Source organism: Hakea prostrata, chromosome 2, assembly GCF_041222555.1.
Source record: "Hakea prostrata isolate BN-2017 chromosome 2, UWA_Hpros_2, whole genome shotgun sequence".
Taxonomy (NCBI): Eukaryota; Viridiplantae; Streptophyta; class Magnoliopsida; order Proteales; family Proteaceae; genus Hakea; species Hakea prostrata.
Genome location: NC_142601.1, coordinates 46,861,434 through 46,884,092, shown reverse-complemented (window position 1 = coordinate 46,884,092; position 22,659 = coordinate 46,861,434). Strand labels below are relative to the sequence as shown.

At 37.6% G+C, this 22,659-nt stretch overlaps 1 protein-coding gene across 2 annotated transcripts; it reads left to right on the top strand.

Moving 5' to 3' along the window:
* The first annotated feature begins 2,588 nt into the window (after positions 1-2,588).
* LOC149024513 (E3 ubiquitin-protein ligase RHF2A-like) lies at positions 2,589-21,020 on the top strand. 2 transcript variants are annotated; one of them, XM_089144751.1, is made up of 10 exons: positions 2,589-2,993; positions 3,328-3,468; positions 3,633-3,679; positions 15,860-15,922; positions 16,014-16,122; positions 16,237-16,637; positions 16,746-16,853; positions 16,993-17,189; positions 17,283-17,346; positions 20,638-21,020. In XM_089144751.1, exons 2-9 carry the CDS (start codon positions 3,337-3,339, stop codon positions 17,291-17,293), a joined length of 1,068 nt encoding a protein of 355 aa, XP_089000877.1. In that variant the 5' UTR covers positions 2,589-2,993; positions 3,328-3,336; the 3' UTR covers positions 17,294-17,346; positions 20,638-21,020. The 2 variants fall into 2 exon arrangements, with proteins under 2 accessions (XP_089000877.1, XP_089000876.1); XM_089144750.1 differs by having other exon boundaries at positions 2,591-2,993; positions 16,993-17,346; positions 20,638-21,015.
* Positions 21,021-22,659: the final 1,639 nt, after the last annotated feature.

Here is a 22,659-nt window from a genome sequence, read left to right as displayed (position 1 = left end):
TCAATTAAAAAATGAAAAGTCATTCCACATTGTAGAAACCCCACCCACCTTCTAGAAATCAAGAACTCAAATAGTAAGTAGTAACATAGAAACTGCAGTTCATTCCTCAAGCTCCACTGAATAGTCTTGAAACAAATCTTCAAATCAAAAACCTTTTTAAATTCCAACTTGTGCTATGATTGATTATCTTGAAATTGGGTTATTGTTTTGTGAGAATGTTGATTTTTTTTTTCTTTTATGAAATCCGTCTCTGTTTTGGGTTGGTATTTTGTTGATATGCAAAAGAAACACCTCTGAGTTGAATAAATATTTACTTAATTTAAACAAACTTGGTACATTCAATTGGACATTCATACTTAGTCCTTCTAATTGTCCCTTATAAGTAGTGGAATGACTATTTGATCTTTGAATTCATGCTCAACTTTCCTGATAGTCTATACCAACTACTTAGTGATAATATAATGATTCAAACAATATTTAACATAAAACTATTGAACGGGTTATAACGGGTTGTGGTTTGGGTTCAGGTTGGTGCGGGCTCTACCACCTTCAGCCCACTAAGGTTTGGTTCGAGCCAATTCGGGCTATAACTAGCCGATGCGATTCAGTTTAAACGGTTTGAGCTGCAAATTGACACCCCTACTCTAAATACATAATGAATATATGAAATTAATATTACTATTCTTAGAACCTATTTCATAACCCACCAAAAAATAGGTTCTAGCATTTCTTATTTCAAGAAGCAAAAAAATTGATTGAAAACCATTTTGTTTTGCATGATTTTTATAACATAATTAAAATTTATAAAAAATTTTGCTTTGAGAAACACTTTCCATGCAACGACTATTTGTAGTTGCATCTATTTCTCGAAGCAAAACTAGTTGTGGGTTGGGTTTAAGTGAGATAGCTCTAAAAGGGTAATTATAGAATTTGACACTCTAAACATAACAATGGCAAAATTCATAAATTTTATTACAACTTTTAAATTTTCTACTTCTAAAAGCAAGTTTATCAAATAGCAAAAAAATGTGTTTTTGTTTCAAGAAACACCATAATTATTTCTTGTGTTTTTCAAAGCAAAAACAATTTGTGAGTTATCAAACAAGTCCTTAGTTTTCCATATCTTTTGCTTATTTGATTTTGAAAAACTAGTTTAAAATGTTTTAATTGTTATAAATAATATTGATTGTGGATATCCATCACCCCTTAATAGATAATACTTCTAATTGAAGATCTCAACCACCTCAGCATACAATCTTGGTGATTCACATTTCCATCTTAATTGAAGATTACAGTGATCTCAACACACAATGTTGGCAGTCAATATTTCCATTCTATGCACCTTCTATCTTGGGTTGCAATCTATCTTTTCATATCAATAATATTTTATTGTGTATAAGAATCATATATTGTATTTCTTTGTAGACTCTGATATTTCCATATCAGAGCAGAGATGTTCCTTCTACTATAAATATGTAATGCACTCAACTGAATGAACTAGTTTTGATTAAACTCATCTTGTCTTTCTTCTTTGTATTCTATATTTTCTCTTTATTTTATAACATTAATCTAGCTTTTTTTGTTATAGGTCACCAATATGAGAGTTAACTATGATTCAAGCTTGAGAACGAGTCAATATAAATTTATCATAAATCACAAATATAAAAAATTAAAATCACTTTGAATTGTTAACATGTATAGAGCTTGTCTACTTGTGAACATTTTGTGCTCGTCTTGCTACCATGTGTTATAGTTGTATCATCTTTAACAAATACACTAACCTAAGTAAAGCTTGACAACCAAAATTTTGTGATTACTAATCATTCAACACTTGACAGTTGGATTTCTCATGGATTGAAAATTTAATGTTGTTTAATTCTTTGTTTCTTTTGATGATTGATGATGGAAACCAAGATATTTCACCAATTCTAATTTTGTCTTTTAAGAGAAAATATCATAAGAAACATCAATAGTCACTATTATAATAAAATATATTTCTTTTCTTGTGACATCTGTCCAAAGACTAATGTGTAAAGTAAATACTTTTATATTAAAAATAAAAAGTAAAAAAATATATTTTTGGGCTAATAATTATTTTTAGAGCAAATTATACTGACATCTCAAAATAGAGGTCTTAACACCACATTTAATGTTTAAAAAACATAAAGATCTCAAAATTAGATTTTCATTAGATATATTTGTTAAATTTATCATTGAAAACAGTTAAATTACTGTTTGTATTTTTTAAAAAACAAATTGCACTGGCACCCTAAAGTGGAGGCCTTAAAGCACTGATAGTCACTTTTAGTTTTAAAAAGCACAGAGACCTCAAAATTAAGTTTTTATTAGATATATTTGTCTAATAAAAATTCAATTTTGAAGTCTTGTGCTTTTTAAAAATAAAGTTGAGTGTCGGTGCTTTAACGCTTTATTTTTAGATGCCATTACAATTTGATCTTATTTTTATGAATTGATTATTTTATTTTTTTGGGGTTGAATTAAGATTTGTTTCCCGAATTTTCATTAATAACCATTAACCAGACACTGTTTTATTTTCCTACTTGTGCCCATCTCTTACCAATCAAACATAGCCTAGCCTCCCAGGGGAGAGGAGGAGATCACCCACCCGAAGAGAGAAGCAGTTCCAGTCAAAACGGGGAAGCATTTTCTATTAAGAGTGGGTGGATGGCGGGGAAGGGATAGAAGAGGACTGACTAGTCGGTGCCTCGGTGGAGTGTATTGTGAAGTGGGGGAAGTGTGAGATGTGATTGAGAGTTCTGTTTTTTTCCTGCTTTTTATTTTTACCTCTTCTCTTTTTTCTCTCATCTAAAATGTTGGCTTCTTTCTTTCTCTTTCTCTGCCTCTCCTTCGTTTTATGTCTCTTATAGAGATGGGTTTCGAGGAATCTTTCGCTGGGATGTGATCTCAACGTTGAAATTGAAGGGCGATTTTCCTTGAGTCCATAGTCCCAATCTAGAGAATTTTCTTTGGAGGTAACTATCTACTGATATATCTTTTGTTGATGTTTTTGTTGGATTAGAGATCTATTCACCCTTTGAGTTTCTTTTTGGTCAATGTTAGTTTCATTTCATCTCTGGGTTTGGTTGGTTGGTTATCGTTTTGGGTTGAATTTTGTGACAAAATGATAGCTTTTTGTTTATTTTGGCTTCGTTTCTACTTGAAGTTGATGTTCTTTGGTCTTTGGTTTTTGGTTTTTGGTTTTGGGGGATTGAATTTCTTTGGGGTTGGAATTCACTATAATTTCTATCTGGTTCTTTTAGTTGGTATCACGTAGATATGTATTAATTTGGGTTTTGAATTTTGTAGGTTTCAGCTATGGAGGAGACTGAAAAGACTGAGAGTCATCTGACGTCGGTTGCTGCTTTTGTGGAAGGGGGAATTCAGGAAGCCTGTGACGATGCTTGCAGCATCTGCCTCGAAGCCTTCTGTGACAGTGATCCTTCGACGGTATTACCTGTTTAATTGATCATTGATTTTTTTTTTCTTTTTCCCCCAAGTTATACGCACTTCCCTTTCTACTTCCGTGTCTGTTAGTTAAAATTTAGTATTTTCTTTACGAGGTCTGTGTGTAGTTAATTGTCCTTCTTAGAGACAAACTTCTTGCTGTGCAGTTAACTACTTGCAAGCACGAGTTTCATCTTCAGTGCATTCTTGAATGGTACAATCCCTTTATTTAATTTTTTATCTTATTTATGCTTTCACGCAGGAGGCTTTGTGTTGTTCGGTGTTATGTTTCTGTCACTTTGCGATTGCATTTGGGCAGTGGATCAGTTGAATGCGGTTTTGAATATGAATTATAATCAATAACTTGTTTTTCATATCTAATTCCTATTGAATCGTACATCGTGTTAAGATGCAAGATTTTTTTCTGTTTTGAGTCTAATATAGGTTGTACTCAACTTTTTCAAACGTAGGTTTTTGTATTTGACTTCCCTTTAATACTTGGCTGTACCAAAAGATTGAGGATCGATTGTTTGATAGAAACTGAAACAAGTTTATTAAATGCTTCTGCCAAGAGCTGTGGTTTGCAGACCTTGTTCTCCTCTGGTCTCTCTTTCTCATGTCCTTTTTCATCAAGCACTATCACCTTTTTTTCCTCCTTTATTTTTGTTACTCTTTACTGATTTACTCTGTTCTGGGCGTATATGCAAGCCAGTCAGTTTGATAGAACTCAGTTGTGAGGCATCTATTGTTCTGAGAGTTCGGTTCATGGATATACTCACCTGGATGATGACAGACCTTTTGGTTTTAGTTGCTGAAATGAATCCTACTGAAAAGAGAAGCTTTAATGTCTAGCTGGACCTTGGACTACCCCATTTTCAACTGTCAGAATTCTGCAGTTCAATTGACACTTGATTTCAACAACCTTCGTTGTTTGGGTTGTACCAGCAGGCCCTTACAACAAAAACATGGATTTTAAAGCTACTGAAGACAAGTTCCAAAGGTACAGCTTGAGTTCTTCTCTTGTATGCTGCGTGACTCGTCGGTTCCAAAGGTTGAAGAAGATCTTTAATTGTGACTTGTGTGGTAATCTTTCTCCATTTGTTTTTTCCCTCAGACATTCCAGATTTGTCCCTCTACCATTCCAGTCTGTCCCTGTATCAAAATATTAACACCTTTGTGTCTTGGCCCTCAACAACCTTGAGCATGGATCAAGATTTTGATCTGAAGGCCCATCTCCCAACTCAAGAAATCATGTTGGCTCAAGATTTCAGGTAGATTTAGCTGAGTTGGTGGAATTTCTCCTTCAACTTAAGGCTTCAACTCAACGGTTATTTGGATTTTGGAGTCATTGGGGGCTGCAACTTGCAGCACAGCCTATTTCGGCCTTTTGAACACACTGATGACCTCCAATTATGATAGATATGGCATAAAAATGCAAGTTTCTTTGAGAACCCAAGTTGGAAAGTGCTATGTTGAAGTGAAACCTTAAAATGGTCTATTGTAGACATTGCATGCTCATGCATTACTACTCAATTCAAAACTCAAACAAGTCTAATACATCACACATGCTTATAGTTCAAATTTCGAAGTTCAAACGATAATCCAATCATCAAAGTTACAACGTGAGAGTCAAGACTCGAGATAATATGTGCCAAGCACATCGTCTCATGTTGGTAAATGGAAGAAGCAAGATATCTCGTGAGACGTTCCTAAGCCACCCTTGAATTCTGGTTTACTGTCATGTATCCTAGATTTGAGTTATCTATTATAGGTGGACCACAAGCAATCAAGACTTCAGTTGCAAACATTAGAGCCACATCATTATTGTTTATTTTTGCTTGATCCCCATGTGTAATATCTTTTATCAGAAGTAATGGAAAGAGGGGGGGGGGGGGGAGATCTGTTGCTGTTTAGTTATGTTTCAGCCAAATCATTTGCTTCCAAATGCAATGTATTCTGGTATTTAAGCATTGCTTTCCCCATCAACCTGCCTTCAACCAGTGAGCCTATTAGGCTATTGAACTTGTGGCTTCTTTGTAATGTTTCCCCATTAGCATTTATTTGAGTAAACTGTAAGGGCCTTGGGAACATGTCATATGGAGGAGAGAGAGGGTGGTTATTGTTGGTTAGGGGGGAAGGTGCGAGGAAAGGGTATGGGATGTTTTATGTGAGGTTTGGGCAGCCTTTGGCTAGGGGCATCGTGTGGTGTAGGGGGGTGATTGGCACCATCAAAACCAGCTTATCTTGTTAATTTCTTTGTTTTGATATTAATTTTTGTATTTGATTTGTGGGTTCTTAGCAACGAGTATCAGAGCAGTCATGATCCTAGGGAGGTGATATGTCATTGTCGCTATTTTCCAGCGAAGAGAGACCGTAGAAATGGTTGACAGAAGTCGTCTTTACTGTTGGGAACACCATATTGAGCACGAACATCAGCTGGGAGTAGCTCTCCCATACTTGGAAGTAGATGCATTAGATTGGGTTTTTATTGGAGAAGTTGGCTGGAATTCATCTAGTTTAGCTTTGAGGATGCCCTGGAAAGTGAGTTCAGCGGTGGGGAGAGACACGAAATCAAGCTTGGGTTTGGATCTCTCCTGTACTAAAGAGGAAACAAAGTGGTAATGATGGTGAGGGGAATGGCCACGATGAGGAGAGCGCGGGTGAACTTAGAGTCCGGGCAGAACTACATACCGGAAGACGGCAAGGAATAGAGGGAGGAGGCAAGCAGCAGGCTGCTAGGGTTGTTGGTCTTTGTTGAGCTTGGAGAAGAAACAATAGAGGAGGCTCTTTTGTTTGAACCAACCCTCAGCCGGTTCATCGCTTTGGCTCAAGGCGTAAAGGCCAAAGTCCATACTATCTCAGCCCAAATGAAGCCCCCTTCTACCCAAAGCCCAAGAACAGTTATTTACTAAAGAACCACCACGGGTGGGTTGACCTTAAGAAACATCTGGTCAGGATAATGGAGCAAATGCTGCTGCCTCACCAACAAATATAAATTCATTTGGAGTTGTTCTTGCTGGGAATATGGCAGCATCAAAGTTGATTTGTGGTCCTGGACCTGGTGTAGCACACATGGTAATCCTGAAGATGTTGAAACACACCACAGTTCCTTTGGAAAGGACCTGCAAGAAGACCTGGCTTATGCATGAAAACTTCAAAGGGGGACCCCAACCCTCCAAAACACATGGACTCATGAGCATGGCTAGAGGTTTTGACCTGTTGAAGTGGCCATTAGTCTACCGGTTTATGCTTACTCAAAGATGTAAAGGGAGGGGATAATTTTGGATAATCTGTTCTTGAGGACACCAAATCAACATGGCTGTGCAGCAAACATGTGAAGACCAAGCTTCTATTCCTCTTTCACCTTGAGGACAAGGTGAATTTCGAGGGGCCGGTAGTGTTAGTGCCCTAGGAATACAGCATGTGGAGGAGTGGGAGAGAGTGTTATTGTTGTTTGGGGGTTATAAATAGGGGGAAGGCGTGAGAAGAGGGTATGGGATGTTTCATATGAGGTTTGGGCAGCCTTTGGCTGAGGACACACGGTATGGTGTAGGGGTGATTGGCACCATCAAAACCAGCTTATCTTGTTAATTCTTTGTTTTTATATTAATTTTTGTATTTGATTCACGGGTTTTTACCAAAGTCATTTGTGTATCCTTGATATGCATGTCTTGTTTAATCTCCTATTTATGGTTCAGGCAACTAAATGCCATCCTCCAAACATTTTCACAGAAGTAGTTTCATGTGGTCGCTTTTTCTTATTTGCTTATTTTGGATGATCTTGTTATCACTTCCATTTAATTAATACTAGGGCAAGACCAATAAACAAAATCATAAAGTTAATACTCTAATAATAGAATGGTGTCACTGTATGAAATTCTACATCTTATAAACCACTGAAAAATGTTTATTTTCTATTGTCACTACCCAGTACCAACTGTGGTACAATTTGCCTCAAAATAGAAGGATGATCCACTATGAAATTCCATATCATTCATAAATTACTAAAAGATGATTTTTCCCCAATCTCACTGCCAGATGTGGTATAGTATATGCCCCAACAGGAAGGGTGGATGGTTTGAAGAAGATGTACAATAGAAGCTATTCACCTAATTAGGAGACTTATGGAAAGGTTTAGAGATTATAAGAAGGATCTTCTTGTAGTCTTTACTGACCTAGGGAAAACCTACAACAAAATTCTTATAGAGTTAATCTGGCAAGTACTAGAAAAAAGAAATGTTTCAAGTAGATATGTGAATATAGTTAATATATGTATTTTGGTGCATTGACAAGTGTAAGAATGGTGAGAGGCCAGTGAATACCATATTACAAGCCCTTATTTGTTTGAACTTATCATGGATGATTTAGCCAAAGACATTCAAGATGAAATTACTTCGTATATGTTTTGTTGATGATATTGTTTTTATAAATGAATCACAAACAGGGGTTAATGCCATATCAGAGTTATGGAGTTCAATTTTGGAACCAAAAAGTTTTAAACTAAGTAGAAGTTCGATTGAATAGTTGGTAGGTAACTTTGGTTATATTAACATTGATAATGATGTGGTGAAACTTGATGAGAGGAAGATTTCGCAAAGCGCTTTTTTTTGTATCTTGGTTCAATCTTGCATAAAGAAGGTGGTATAGAGGATGATGTTTTGCAAATATCTATAGTAGGATGGATGAAGTGGAGAGGCACTTTGGGAGTTTATGTGATCTACATTGTCTTTTAGAACTTGAAAAGATAATTCTATAAGACTATCATATGACTGGCTCTGATTACGGTTCAAAATGTTGGGGAGTGGAGAATTTTCATCTGAAATAACTAATGTGGCAAAAGTGAGGATGTCTGGACAGATGAGTGGCAAAATTAGGATGGTAAGGAATGATCTTTATTAGAGCTAGCTGGAAGTAGCTCCATTACATGATAATAAGCTATGAGAAAGTCGTTTGAGGTGGCATGGCCAATATCTATGGAGGACTTTGAATGCTTTACTGCGGAGGATTGATTCAATCCAATTTGAAGGAACTACAAAAGTTAGTGCAGAATTAAACTAATCTTAGAAATGGTGAGAAAGGACGTGCATGGCTTATGCCTTGTATTTAGTGTGACCACAAATGAAGCTATTAGAAGGCATGGATCCATGTAGCTGACCCCATTTAGTTGCGATTTAGGCTGAATTGTTATTGTTGTCGTTGTGGTTGTATGGTTCGAAGAAGAGCAAATTATAGCCTTTGTGAAATGTTTTTTTGCCAACTTCACTATCAAATGTCGTACAACATGCCCCAAAATAGGAACAATTGATGGTTTGAATAAGAGCATAGTCCAAATTTGGTCAACACCGAAATTTTGGTTTTTTGCCAAACCAAGACAAAACAGGGGGGCAAAAAAATTTCCAGTTGTGCGGAACCCTGTTTAAAAGTCCCAAATCCCAATTGAGTTCTGCAAATTTCGTAGAACTTGCAACTGCTGCCAGTCATAGTTTAGGTGATTTTCCCCATTTTTTGCCATTTTTGCTTCTTTCAACCTATTTTTCACTAAAAATCATCATTTCTTTATCTTCGTTCAGCTTGCTTGTTGCTTGCTCTATGGTTATAGTTCTTGAGTACATGGTGGATTTGCTGGATATGGGGGCTTATCTGCTGATGCTAGTAGTATGTCTACGTATGGGTTTGAGGATGGATCGGGAGCAAGGGCATCTTTTTTGGACTCCATCTTTGAACATCCATCACACCCAGTTGGGCATATTCGGCCATCATCCTCTTATAGTCCATTTCTTGACGATACATTCCCTAAGTTGGGATATCTTGCTTATGCCGACCCTAACACTTATAGATTCATAGTACCGGATTGCCTGAATAAATATTCCAAGACCATGAGGTCAGAGTCTTGTCCAATATTTAGAGCAATGAATCAGATCTTACCTGTACTATGCATTTCGTGGGATGGATCCATCGAGGAACTCAACTTGGAATTGAGTGAACATGTCAACAAAAGTTTCTTTTCATTTATTTACTTTTGTGGCTATTGTATTTGTATGAAACATTTAAAGTACTAATGTAATTTGATCTAGTTTACAAGTCTTTTGTATTTGTCGAAACCTCTGAAGTATACTAGCACTTGAATGATAACTCTTCATTGGTTCTTTTTAAAAGCCAGTACAAGTATTAGTAGCATAGCAAAAATGCACTCCTTGTCATTAATATGTTTGCTTGCAGTAATTGTGGCCTCTCGGGAGAATCGATGATTGCTTCTTTGATGCACTGCTAGTACTAGTACATCGGAGAATTCTAAATTGGCTAGTTGTAAATAGCCCCAGGGCTATGGAACAAAGGATTATCCCTAAAAAAATTAGCAATTGCAAGAGAGCTCATTGTGTGACCTGTCACCGCCCAACATCAGTCACTTTATAGGGATAAAAAGCATAAAACCGCAAGACTGATGTAACTCCTTAGGGATAGCATATTACTCCTACCCCCATCAAGTTAAGTCTATAATATTGGTGTACCCGCAATATAGAGAGTTTGATCATGTCGTCCAACAAAAGAATCGAATTTTCCTTGAGCGCCAACCATTTCTAACTGACGCATTGAGGCAAAGACATTGACTTTCTAGCTAGCCTGGTTGAGCTGGAATCATTCTTTATTGCAAAGGTTGTGAGCCACTTATTGAGAGGTTTGGTAATTTATACTCGATGGCGGATAGAAAGATCTTCGCTTTATTTGGGCAGTGAGCTGTGTGGGATAGATATGCAAGGCCTATTATTCTAGCAGTACAAGTCCCTTTTAAAGGAATGAAGAAAGTATACGAGAGCTAATTTGTGTGCCCTGCTTTCGCTATCGGTAATTAGGTGAAAGCATCTCTCAAATCCTTCTTTTCGGATTGTGTTCTTTATGCTTTAAATAGGCTGTATGCAAAATCCAGATTAAAAAACTATGAAAAGAGGGCTGATTCCGTTCATCAAGTTTTCAAGTACTCTCCCTTTCTCCGAGGTTGTGTTCTTTGCCAACTTCAGTTGCCAGATGTGGTACAACATGCCCCAAAATAGGAACACTTGATGGTTTGAATAAGAGCAAACCAGGACCTCTCAGTAAATTGGGATCTCTGTTATCGTGATGATTGCTATATATTTGTTCAGCCTGACAACTCAAAATTGTCTAACTTGGATTAACTAGCTTTGGAAAATAATATCTTTTGAAAATTTGCGGTCCACATAATGGGTCAGCCAGAACAAAACAAGGTGCCCCTGGTTTGACATTTCAAATTACACTAACTTGAGCTGATTTATCGGAATGGGAGTTATTGAGATGGACTCCATTTTGTGTAGTTTGCAAGTCAAATGTTTAGCTAAGTTTCAAATTTTGATTTGTTGGTGAGTGGGATTAAAATTAAAATTATCACTAGAATACATAGTTACATCTTGTAAAACTTCTAGAATTATTTCTCCCATTTGAGAGCAAATTGGGTTCGACAAAGTCATCCTGAATGAAAGCTGCTAGGTAGTATCGCTTTTCTGAATTTGGATTTGTCTAGGACAGAGAGATGGTCATTTTGTGACCAGGATTTTGCCAGATCTCTCTCTCTCTCTCTCTTCTCGATACATTCGCCAGACGCACACAAAACCATTAATTGAACTATGATCCTTGAACAGTAAAATAAATAAAAAGTGATGGAGAAGAGATTTCTCAATGGCAGAAATTGTATCTAAACTATTTTTGTCCTGAAATGCCTCTATAGGACTCTTATCATTTATAATTGCAGTGCATGAGAATGTCTCCACTCAAGGGACATAAGGCACCTAACCTGATCTGGGATGAATTCTGAAATGAATTCAAATTCTGAAATGCTGGGATAAATTCTGAAATGAATTCTAAGCAGTAATACTGAGAAAAAGAAGGGCCTTTTCCCATATTTGCTCTCTATCTGACCTTAGTCCTGCCTAAGTAGACCCCCTTACACTAGATATAAAGGCGTTTTGAGTAATTTATAATCTTCCCTTTTCTCCCATTCACGAATCTGAATAATATGACTCCATATGGCAATTGTGATGTATTTATGTGTTATGCATTTACGTAGCATGTACATGAAGTTGCACTTGTTTGCCCTTTTGGTGTTTGAGTTATCTTGCATTTTTTAAATCTTTTTGGGTTTTCTTTTTCCTTTTTTTTTTTTTTGGGGGGGGGGGGGGTGATTCTATGGCTTAGCCGATGAATTGATGCTCTCTTTGGGAAATTTAGTGATGCAGCCTTAATAGAATTGAGGGTCAAGGCTCCAGGGCCTGTCAAAGAACCAACTAAATTTGAGGGAAATAGGTTAAGGTTTGAAAGTGAATCTCAGTGATGTGACCCCAAAAATTGAGGGCCAGTCTTCAGGATCTCGATTAAGTGAGCCAGTAGTAAAAGTAGGGTTTTGGTATCCTACAGTTGTAGGTTTAGGGTTGAATAGGGTGGTTTTAGGGTTGGGAATAAGATCTATAGGGTTTGGGTAGGGCTGAGGGTCTAGGGTTTGATGATTTCCAGATCTGAACCTTACTGTAAATTGAAATTCAGATCGGATTCTCAGATTTTTGAGCTTAGAAATTAAGGGTTTATTAGGAATTAGGGTTTCCAGTGTTCTAGGGCTTTGGGGGGGGGGGGGGGAGGGAGATAGGGTTCAACCAAGCTGGATTGGGGTGGGAATTTGAGGAAAAATAATTCTGTCTTAACAAATTTACAATTTTCTAAATTATTTCTTAAGCTTGAGTTTTAAGATTTTATATTTCTAGGGTAGGGTTAGGCTTAGGCTTAGGGTTTACGTTGAGTGTAAATGAGGGTGTTGGGGTGCAGAATCCAAATGGGATCTGGATTCGGGTGAGTGATAGGGATCGAAGGGGGGTGGGGAGGGTGTTGCAGCCCAAAGGGGAAGGGAATTAGGTAGGGTTTTGGGGAAATTCTAGTGTGTCACAGGGAGAGAGAGGAAGGTAAAGGAATTCTAGGGTTGTGCAAGAGGGGGAAGAAGAAGAGGTTTAGGGTTGCGTGAATGTGCACTTACTTGGTGATTGAAGTGGCTGGTTGTGAAAAGCTGCAGAATTCCTTGAAGACTCCAAGCTGTCGCAATTAGAGAGAGGGAGATACTTGACAAATTGCAGAAAACTAGAAAACACTTCAGCCACGGGCTTCCTTCTTGGAACCCATAACTCCACTCAGTTTTCTCAATCTCAGTTTTTATTTAATAATCATAATGCGTCTTGTTACAACTGATTTGGCTTTATTTATAGCCTTACATGAGGGTGTCCTACTAGGACTCAACAAGGAAAATTTCCGTCTCACACTAAGAATCAACTCACTCACACTAGTGGTCAACTCATAAAATAACTAAAAAAGGAATTTTCTTTTTGTAGGGAGGATTCTATTTAAGAACTTCTAAACAAATCATAGATGTAAAATTAAAACTTCCTACCTTAAGAAGAATCCAACTTGAAAAATAGGATTCCAATTGAGACTCCTACTATGATAGGAACTTTGTCATATCTTGACAACCAAGGATTCCTGAAATACAGGATTTTACTGGTCCTTTTGGGACTCCAAAAGGTCTGGTAAAATGACATTTTTGCCCCTCGCTGGCTTTGGCCACCCTATAGGGCTGCAGGAAGGAAGCCAATTATTGGGCCTTCTTTTGGCCTTCCTCTTTTTTTTTTTTTTTTTTTTTTCGAGGGGGGGGGGCGCTCCTAGCTACATCACTTAGGAGTCAAGGGTTTGCTCTGCAACCTCACTTTAAGGGCTTTGGGATGAATGATCTACACAAGATTGGTAGGATGTGTAAAGAATGAGGTATGACAAGGTTGTTGCAAGTTTGGAACAAATCAAATAGATAGAAATAGGTTTCTTGAAATAAATAGCATTCTTGGAACTACTTCAAGTTTTTGGGGAGTTTGCAAGCACGATCATGAATCAAACTTCCTGTGATCAGATTGCTATGCAACTTGGATTGAGTCTATATAAGGGTGAACAGAGGTTGTACTCAAAACATGATGGAAATCTGATGGTTAGATGCTTGTAGATCTAGGTTTCAAGTTGGTTTAGATTGGATTGAAATAAAAGGACAAATTTTTTGGGTTTATTCTATTTGGAAGGGGCTACCAAGGGTATTCAAGTGCATCAAGATCTCGTGATATCTCGAGACGAGATCTAAGGCAAGTCTCACAAAATGTAATATCTCAACCGAGATCTCATTCGAGTCAAGATCACTACCTTAGATCTAGGTTTGATTCGGGATCCTAATCCACTCATTGTTTTAGATCCCTTTTTTCAAGCAAGACAGGTCAAGTTCTCGACCTATCTCGCCTTCTCTCACTTCCTCTGCTTGTCAACTCACTAAGACCATAGAAACCTCAATTTTCACCTAATTGACACCGGATCTTGACTTGCAGCAAGGTTTAAAAGACCCCCATGTGCATCAGGGGGAAGTTCGTCGGTAATAGAATGTGAAATATGAACCATATCCAACACTTCTATTATGTACTTATGATTATATTGAACTTATGATGGTTGTATTATTGTATTCTCGAGAGGCGAGAATGTGATGTTATATTGTACTCATATGGATAGAATCTATTGGTATTTAAGTTATTTGATGTATCTTATCACTTGCCTTTCATTTTTTTTGTCCTAGCGCTTTCATATTTCATATTTCATATTTTATAACCTTGCATCTTCACTCCTGCAGTATTCCAGTTTCAAACTTAGGGTCACGTTAGACCTCATACTTAAGGTTGTCTTCTCACAAATCTAAGGTCACCAATGTATTTAGAAGGCGTAAAATAGGCTAATACCAGTTTTGAGCCCAACTGGACCCTTAAGACCCCCAGAGATGGGCCCTCAAGTTCACTCGAGTTGGCTTGGGAAAAATACCCGATCCCGAATGAGATCTCGCTTTTTTCTCAAGGGCGAGATTGCCCTCTTAGAGTGAGATCTTGAACCTTGATCAAGTGTACACCTTGATGAGGGTACCTGTGAATGAAATCTGGACAGAATTTGGTGCCTGAGTTGATGAGTCTATGAAGTTTCAGGATTAGAGTTAGTGGCTGCTTGTTAGGGGTTCTTGGGAGTGAAGAAAAATCAAGAAAGGGGGAAAGAGGGGAATGAGGGTGATCGATCTCTATCTCTGTATTTTTTTTTTCTTTTTTTTCTAGTCCTTACTGGCAGCAGCCTTCAGAAACAGACTGATGCCATAATTAAAAAGACAAGCTTGGACTTGAAACACCATACACCTACTGCTTTCTTGGATTTTAAACACCAAGCAACCAGCAGCAACTTTGACTTGAAACCCCATGGAGCTGATACTTGAACTCTAAACCCCGAGTACACAGTCTAGACTTGAAACACTAGACAGGTCTATCACAGAGGAGGAAGGCAGCAACAAATCTTGCAATCAGTGTTGTGCTTTAAGTTAGGGTATTTAAGTAATTGCATGACAGATAATTGGCTCATGCTAGCTGCGTTGGTCAAGACTTGAAAGACTAGACAGCTTTAATTGGTCTTAATTACAAAGTCCTATCAATATTAGGAGCTGGCCATTGTAACTTAAAATATTAAATTAATCAACTTAATAACTAAAATACCCTAACTTAAATTGACCTAATTTATTCATCAAGTCATGTGACTTCTAAGTGGTCACATGACCTCTAAAACAAAAATAAACTAGTTAGTAAGCTGTCTTCATTGTTAGCCTAGTTAACCAATTAGGCCCATAGGGTAAATCCATTACCAAATAAACCACAGGAACAAAATCTATCAATGCTAGGTTGATTTCCAAATCAGAATAGGCTAACTAGGTGCTAGATGTGTATCCCTGGATATATTTTAAAAGGATTGGAATAATGGAGTATTGTTGCCATGGCCAATGCCAAGATGTATGGCTGGGACTGAGTTGAGACAGACTAATTCAAAACTGAAGTATCCTATACTTTGCTCACTTTCTTCTCCCTAAATCCATCCTATACTTAATGGTGCTGGTGTGTTGAGGGATCCTACACTTGAAGCTGGTTTTTAGACAGCTGAATTGCATAACTGGGTCTTGTTTGGATTGTACTGTATGCGGTTTTCTGCATCCTGGCTGTTCATGTGTTATCATGATTGTGTTGGAAGTGCCCGTGATTGTTGGATTGGGTATTTCTTAATCGTTGTTCAATAAATAAATAAAATTCATAAAGAGAATGAATATGTCACACGTGTATTCTTAGCTTGCACCTTAAGATTTTACCCCAAAAAAGTGTTAAATTTCCACACCAAAACCTATGAATGGCCAGACTGGCATTATCTAATGGGGTCAGTCTCTTAGAATGTCTCTGCAACTTAACAAATATTGAAATGGAAGATGAACAAAAGAATTGACTTTGAACTTTTCACCATGTAGGTGCCAGAGAAGCTCTCAGTGTCCAATGTGTTGGCAGTCCATTAGCTTGAAGGATCCAACTAGGTCAGTTTTGCTTGCTCTTGTCTCTTTGTTTTCATATTTTGGTACTTCTTTTCTTTTAATCATCTTTTTGTTATTGTGTATGTTGTGGCAGTCAAGAACTGCTTGAAGCAGTGGAGCAGGAGAGGAGCTTAAGGTTTAATCCATCACGAAATGCTACCATATTTCATCATCCTGCCCTGGGAGATTTTGAGTTGCAGCATGTCTGTACTCCTGTACAAGGGGAACTGTTTGTTTCTTCTCATTTTGGTTGATAAATGATATATTAAGGAGTTTTCACATTTATGTGATTCATGTTACTTTTCTTCTTAATGCAGTTACCTGTTGGGGCAAGTGATGCTGACCTTGAGGAACGTATAATCCAGCATTTGGCTGCTGCTGCTGCAATGGGTAGAGCACACCACATTGCTCGAAGGGAAGGACATCGAAGTAGAGCCTCGACTCAGGGTCTCCCACAGTTCTTGGTGTTCTCCACTCATCCTAATGGACCTCCTGATGGTCCTGTTTCTGCCTCTCCATCTGAGAGAGAAGCAGAAAATGATCAGGCTCCTGCAATCGTTGCTGCTAGTCCATCTGCACCTCTTGCAGCTGTTGGAGAAGAGCCATCGGAGCAGACCCCACAACCATCTTATGGCCAAACTGAACAAAATCCTTCCCCAGCATCATCTGGATCTAGTGGCACCATAGCCTATAGACATGGAGTGCCCTTCAATAACCGGTGCTTATCATTCAGACTTTGGTTATTATGTTGGCTGGTCCATCTGTTGTTTGTCTATTCCTATATAAACTGGTCTATAAACATCATTTTATTGATAATTTCTTGTAGGAGTTGCGGAAGTCAGTCGTCTCCTGTAAATGATGATAAAGCTGGGCCTTCAGATTTCCAATCTTTCTCAGAATCTGTGAAATCTCGTTTTAATGCAGTTTCAATGAGGTATTATCCTTCATGAGAAAAAAGGGGTAGAAAAAATAACCATTTTCCATTAACCTGCTTAATTTATTAGTGATCTGATCATTTTTGTTGGTATCTGGTTGGTTCTGGATATTTATTTGGTGTCATTGATGTATATAAGATACAAGGAGTCATTCTCAAAGAGCACAAGATTTTGGAAGGAGAGGCTGTTCTCTCGGAGCAACTCCAATGCAGATCTTGGTTCTGAAGATAGAAGAGAGGTAAATCCAGGAATTGCTGGTGTATCCCGCATGATGGAGAACCTTGAGACATCAGAGGATATTAATGCTCATTCTTCTGTATCGAATAACTCAGAAGGTGCAGTGGCAGAGTCTGATAACCAGAATATTGCAGAGTCTCATGGTAATAATCCTTCAAGTGACAGCAGTTCACCTGCTTCTGCTGCTGCAGGTTCTAATTAGGTTCTCCTATGTCATTGAACGATGCATCCATTCTCTGCATTCCATCAGTGAAGGTGAGTCCCAGTGATGTTGCTTGAAATAGTGATATTTTATTCCAAAGATAAGTACAAAATTGTCAGTATAGTTAGCACAGACAATATTATAAGTTCCTATTTTTTAGTGATATGACTACAGATGTGAAGTTGAATACAAAAATTTCTATCAAGTTATTTCTGTTTGATGCATTTCCTTTGTTCTATTACTAGTCCCATGTACATAACAAAGAAGCATTTCTTCGGGTTGGAGTTGGGGAAGTGTTCTGTGTAACTGGAAAGAGGAAGTAAAAAATTGGACTCTGGCTTCCCACCTCCCCACTTCCCCTTCTTGTGTGTGTGTGTGTCAAGATATCATATGGCCAAAGGCAGTCTCTATCATTAAGAATATGATACTCTGCATGATGATAATATTGAAGATATTTGTGATGTTAATGTCAGTGAAGCAAATTCTGATGGCTAAAAGCGAAGGGTAAAAATGTGTCATCCTTGCATGATGACAAGTGGACGAATGGTTTCTCGGATTATAGTGGGTGGTGGAAGTGGTTGAGACTTTGTTGCAAGCTTTTATCATGGAGGGAAATTGAAAACAGAGATGCATCCAAACTTTACAATTTCACTTCTCAACAACAAATTGAAGTCAATCAACCTGGTTTTGGTTATGGGTATGATGTATGGTTTGATATCATACCCACAGTGTTGACAGATGTTTTGCTTTGGCAATAATGAACATGAGAACAATGTGGTGTTAAGAGGCACCAAAAATCAGCATACATTTTAAGGGTGAACCCTAAGTGCTTAATCCACCTAATGTACTAGTGATGAAGATAAAGTTTAGAGCTGCCCAAGCCTGGTGCCAACTGATTTTACAATTTGTAGCTAAGAAACAGCTAGCAAAAGAATGTCCTGCCAAAAAGGTTTATGTCAAAGAGATGGGAGTATGTACCACAAGTCTTTGAGCAAGTTCCCCAAAGTCAAATACTCAAGGATATTGATTCAAATGTTGAGCACATTCATCATGCCTCCTAAGTTCTTTGAAGAGAAAGTTCCCTCCATCAAATTACCCCCCCCCCCCCCCCTTTTTCGGGGGGGGGGGGGGGTTGGCCCCCCCCCAGAAAGGGGAAAAAGCCCCCCCCCCCCCCCCCCCCCCTTTTTCCATAAAAACCCCCCCCCGGGCCCCCCCAACACCAAACAAAAGGCCCCCCCAAAAAAACAAAGGATTTTTTCCCCCCCCCCACCCCAACAAAAACCCCCCAAAAACAAGGGGTTCCCCCCCCCCCCCCTTCCCTCCCTTGAATTTTGGGGTTTTTTCTCCCCCCCGAGTGTAGACTCATGATACTAGGAACCTATCACATTCAAACATCATAGTGCTGTCAAAATTCTACTATGAGCTTAAACTAGTCATCCATCACACAGATCTTGTGCCATAACTCAGTAAAAATCTAGATCAGGTTTCTTTGTAAATGGAGGAGAGTCAGTGGATTGGAATGAATAGGAGGACGAAAAAGAGTTCAGGAAAATACTGTTCACTTGACAATGTTCGCAGAACACTGAAATGAACAATGGTCTGTTACTATGATTAGTACGAACACAGGTTTCCTTGTTTGGCAATGATTCTTAGAAGATATTTGTGTCTCATAGTCAGATTGGTTGAAGGGGAAGAGAAGCTGCTGTTGAGATTCTTTGCTTTTTGACCTTTTATTTTAGCATAGATCTAGTTGCTTTTGGTAGTTCTTTGTTTTGAATTTGATATAGGCAATTACTAGTTTGGTGGGGTTTTGTTTCCAACTTTGTCCTTTATTGTTCAAAATTCCTTAGCTCATTTAAGGAATTCTTTCCTTTTCAACTTTCTGTTTTTGTTATTTTTAGCACGTATTTTTAATTATAGTAGCCTCAAAGCACTCCCCACAAATTAATGAATGAAAAGAATTTTGCTTTGTGCAAGAGATACTGTGAGATGCAGTAAGGTGAGAGGCCTTGGTGAGATTGCCCTAGTATGAGAGAGACTGTCTGTCTGCTTCCAGCCAAGCGCTGTTTCTGTCTTAATTTCCTGTCATCGATCTTCATTTAAAATTGAACCAAGACCTTGTGGCAGCTACAGTTTCCATAGATTTCCACTGAAGATTTCGAACTTTATGGTGATCTTGCTGTTTCCTCAGGAGAATGAACATTCTTCACCTGTGGTTCTGTTTTCTTGGATAAGATCTGAAAATTTCTTCTATTTTGGGCAGGAGTTCTTGTCGGATTTATGTTTGAGTCATAGAAGGTCTGCAGTTCTCCCTATCTAGACATAAGTTGCTTGCCATATTTGGAGTTACCAATCAGCACCTCATATGTACAGTAGGAATCTGGGCTTCACCCAACCCTTTGTGAAGGCTGTTCTGAATGTTGTTTGTTTTCAGGTTTTTTGGGGCCCGGTTAATACCCCCCCCCCTCCTCTGCAATGTGCCTCTTTTAGATGCTCTGATTGACCCTTATTTTATTTATTCTAAACCTTTATTAGAGAATCTCAGAGTTCTTAAGGGTTGGGTACCGTAGTAGTCATCCACTGAATGGATGTTATGCGTAGTGTTGCTGAGTTGATACTTGATATCAGTATACTATATGGTTGTAATTAAGATCATGTCCTGGAGTTGAATCAGTTGTAGGTTGTGACTTGGCTCTACTTTACAAATTATTTTTTTAAAACCAGGACTAGGTTATAACTATGGTGTTTCTTCACTAGCTCTCAGTTCCATTCATCGTCACTAGTTGCATAACTTTAAAATGGTTTACATAGTGATAAGTCCCTGCTAGTGCGGAGTCTGCAGAGGGTGACAATGTATAGAACCTTTCCCCCTCTTCGTGGAGGCCCTGTTACTCAACTTAAATCCAAGACCTTTGTGTTGCAATTGAGCAACGCTGCTGGTTGTGTAACTGTCCCAAAAAGTTCTCCTTGAGTACTATTGCTGGTCTTTCACATTAATCATCTTATGCCCATTCAGATTCTACCATATTTCTCCTGTTTCTCCTGTATCATAGAAACATTACTGTTGCTGCTTAGCAGGTGCCTATTTGTGTTTGCAATGGTTGCACACATTTATGTTGGTAACATTGATTATTTCCATTCTGAAGTGCCCTTTTAGCACAGATTACTGGATTTGTACAGGGGTCAGTATCAAATTTTCTGAAAGCTGGTTTTGTTTTATGGTGATCGTTTGTTGGTGTGGGATTGATATGCAATCAAGCACAATTAAATGTTTTATCATGTTGATTGATGAAAATTAAGATTCCAGATTTGTAATAGTGAAATGATGATGACTTTTCTTTCAGGTAGTTGCATCAGAATTCAGGGTATTGGATGCTGAGATAAGATAACAATGTGAATCTCCCAGTATAGTGAGCGATCTGTATGTATAGAAGTAGTATTTTTGTTTTCTGATTCTAACATTGCCATTTAATTCAGAATAATGGAACAATGATGCTCCCCTTTTGACAGAGTTCTAATGCGTTTTTTTTGTAAATTTGTTTATATCCTGAATTTATTTTAGTGACTTATCAAATTTTATGATTACCGACCAAATATATCAAATCTTAATCTCGAAAACTAGAAAAACAAAACTGCCTATGGGTTTGGTATATACTTCCAATTTGATGACTGTATTCTTGTTAGAGCAGCTTGAAGCTTAACCACATATAATTGGAAAATTGGCTTGTTTTTTTAAAGAACTTTCTCCTTTTTTTTTTTGGTTTGCCAACCCCGGTTTTATAAACCCCGTTCCCCCCCCCCCCCCCCCCCTGCCGTGGTGGGTGAGTCTCCCAACGGGGATTTTTTGCATCCACAAGGATTCGATACCAGAACCTTGCTTAAGCAAATCAAGCTACTTACCACTTGGACCAACCCCCGTTGGTCGAATTTTCTCCTTTTAATGGTACAATAACCTTTTCACATTGACCATGAAGATATAAATAAATTAAGGGAAAAAAAAAAGAAATGTACCCATTTGGTTTGGTTTGGTTTTTTTTTATTAAGTGTGATGCAACCAAAAGAGAGAAGTAAATTATAGTTTTGACTGGTTTTCGCTTTTCTCTCAAAAGGAAATCAATTTAACACATGTTTCAAACTTTAGGAATATCTTACCTTTATCTTTTTCAATACTTCTATAGTGGAATGATGCATACACAATAAGTAATGGTTTCAACAATAATCTCTTGTTTAATATGAGAAAGGAAAAAGGGATAACTATTAATTTCTTTTGTATTATAATTAAATTACTAATTGAATCTTATTCTTTATGAAATTATTATTGTCTCCTAACTTTTAACTGTGTTAAAGACTGTCAAGGTTGGATGTGTAATATTTATTTTATCCTTTGTTAGAGTTAAGAAGTCTAAAGATGACATTATCCTCATTTAGAAAAATCCATACGCAACACCGACTCTAGCGTTATGTTCTTGTCATTTTAGAATTCAGAGATTAGCGTTATGTTCTTGTCATTTTAGAATTCAGAGATTCAAATCTTGAGGAGAAAAATAAATCATACCAAAATTTTAAGGCAAAATATACTATTGAATTAAAAATTTACAAAAATATAAAGAACGAATCAATAATTAAGTTATAATGTAGGGTACATCAATAATCATCGGTATAAAAGACTATTTGAGTATATGGATTTTGCATCTAAATGTAGAACTTCTAAGATTTGTTCCATCCCTTTTGAAATCAACCCTCTCAAATGTGTTAATACTCCTTATATAAGTATTTTCATCACCCATTAAGTAGTTTCAGACTACACTACCAACTAGCACTTCTTGCATCAATATAATGAATAATTATATAATATGATATTACATGATGCATTGAATTAAGGTTCAATATCATTTATTTTTCTCCGTACTTTACATTTATTTTCTTTTCTTTCTGATGGAGGATTTCTCTTGCATGCTATCTATAATTGAAGTTAAAGGTTTCTTCTTCTTTCTTTTTTTCCCCCATTCTCCATAAAGCTATTATAGCTGAAATCATCCCTGGATTTTCTCATTTATTTTTCGCATGACTTTTTCTCAATGCCCTTTGAAAGAAAGAAGAAAGAAAAAAGAAAAAAGAAAAAAAAAAAACTCTATTTTCAAATGTATCCTTTATTTGAGAATATTTTAAGTTTTGCACATAAGATAAGATAAAAGGATGCTTTAGGGGTAGCAAATCATTATTTCAAAAAACTCTACTTACTTGTAAGTAGGGGTGCAAGTTTGGCCCTAGCGGCCCTGACCCCGCCCTAAGCCCGCCCTAAACCCAAATAGGGTATGGCTAAAGATTTTGGCCCAAAGGGTGGGTTAAGGCTAAAATATTCTAGC

What these genes read in the sequence shown, in the direction of transcription:
- LOC149024513 (XM_089144750.1), top strand. Translation starts at nt 3,337, where the DNA reads ATGGAGGAGACTGAAAAGACTGAGAGTCATCTGACGTCGGTTGCTGCT. An exon ending in GAGATTTTGAGTTGCAGCAT is followed by an intron (nt 16,123 to 16,236) that starts GTCTGTACTCCT and finishes TTCTTAATGCAG; the next exon opens with TTACCTGTTGGGGCAAGTGA. An exon ending in GGAGTGCCCTTCAATAACCG is followed by an intron (nt 16,638 to 16,745) that starts GTGCTTATCATT and finishes AATTTCTTGTAG; the next exon opens with GAGTTGCGGAAGTCAGTCGT.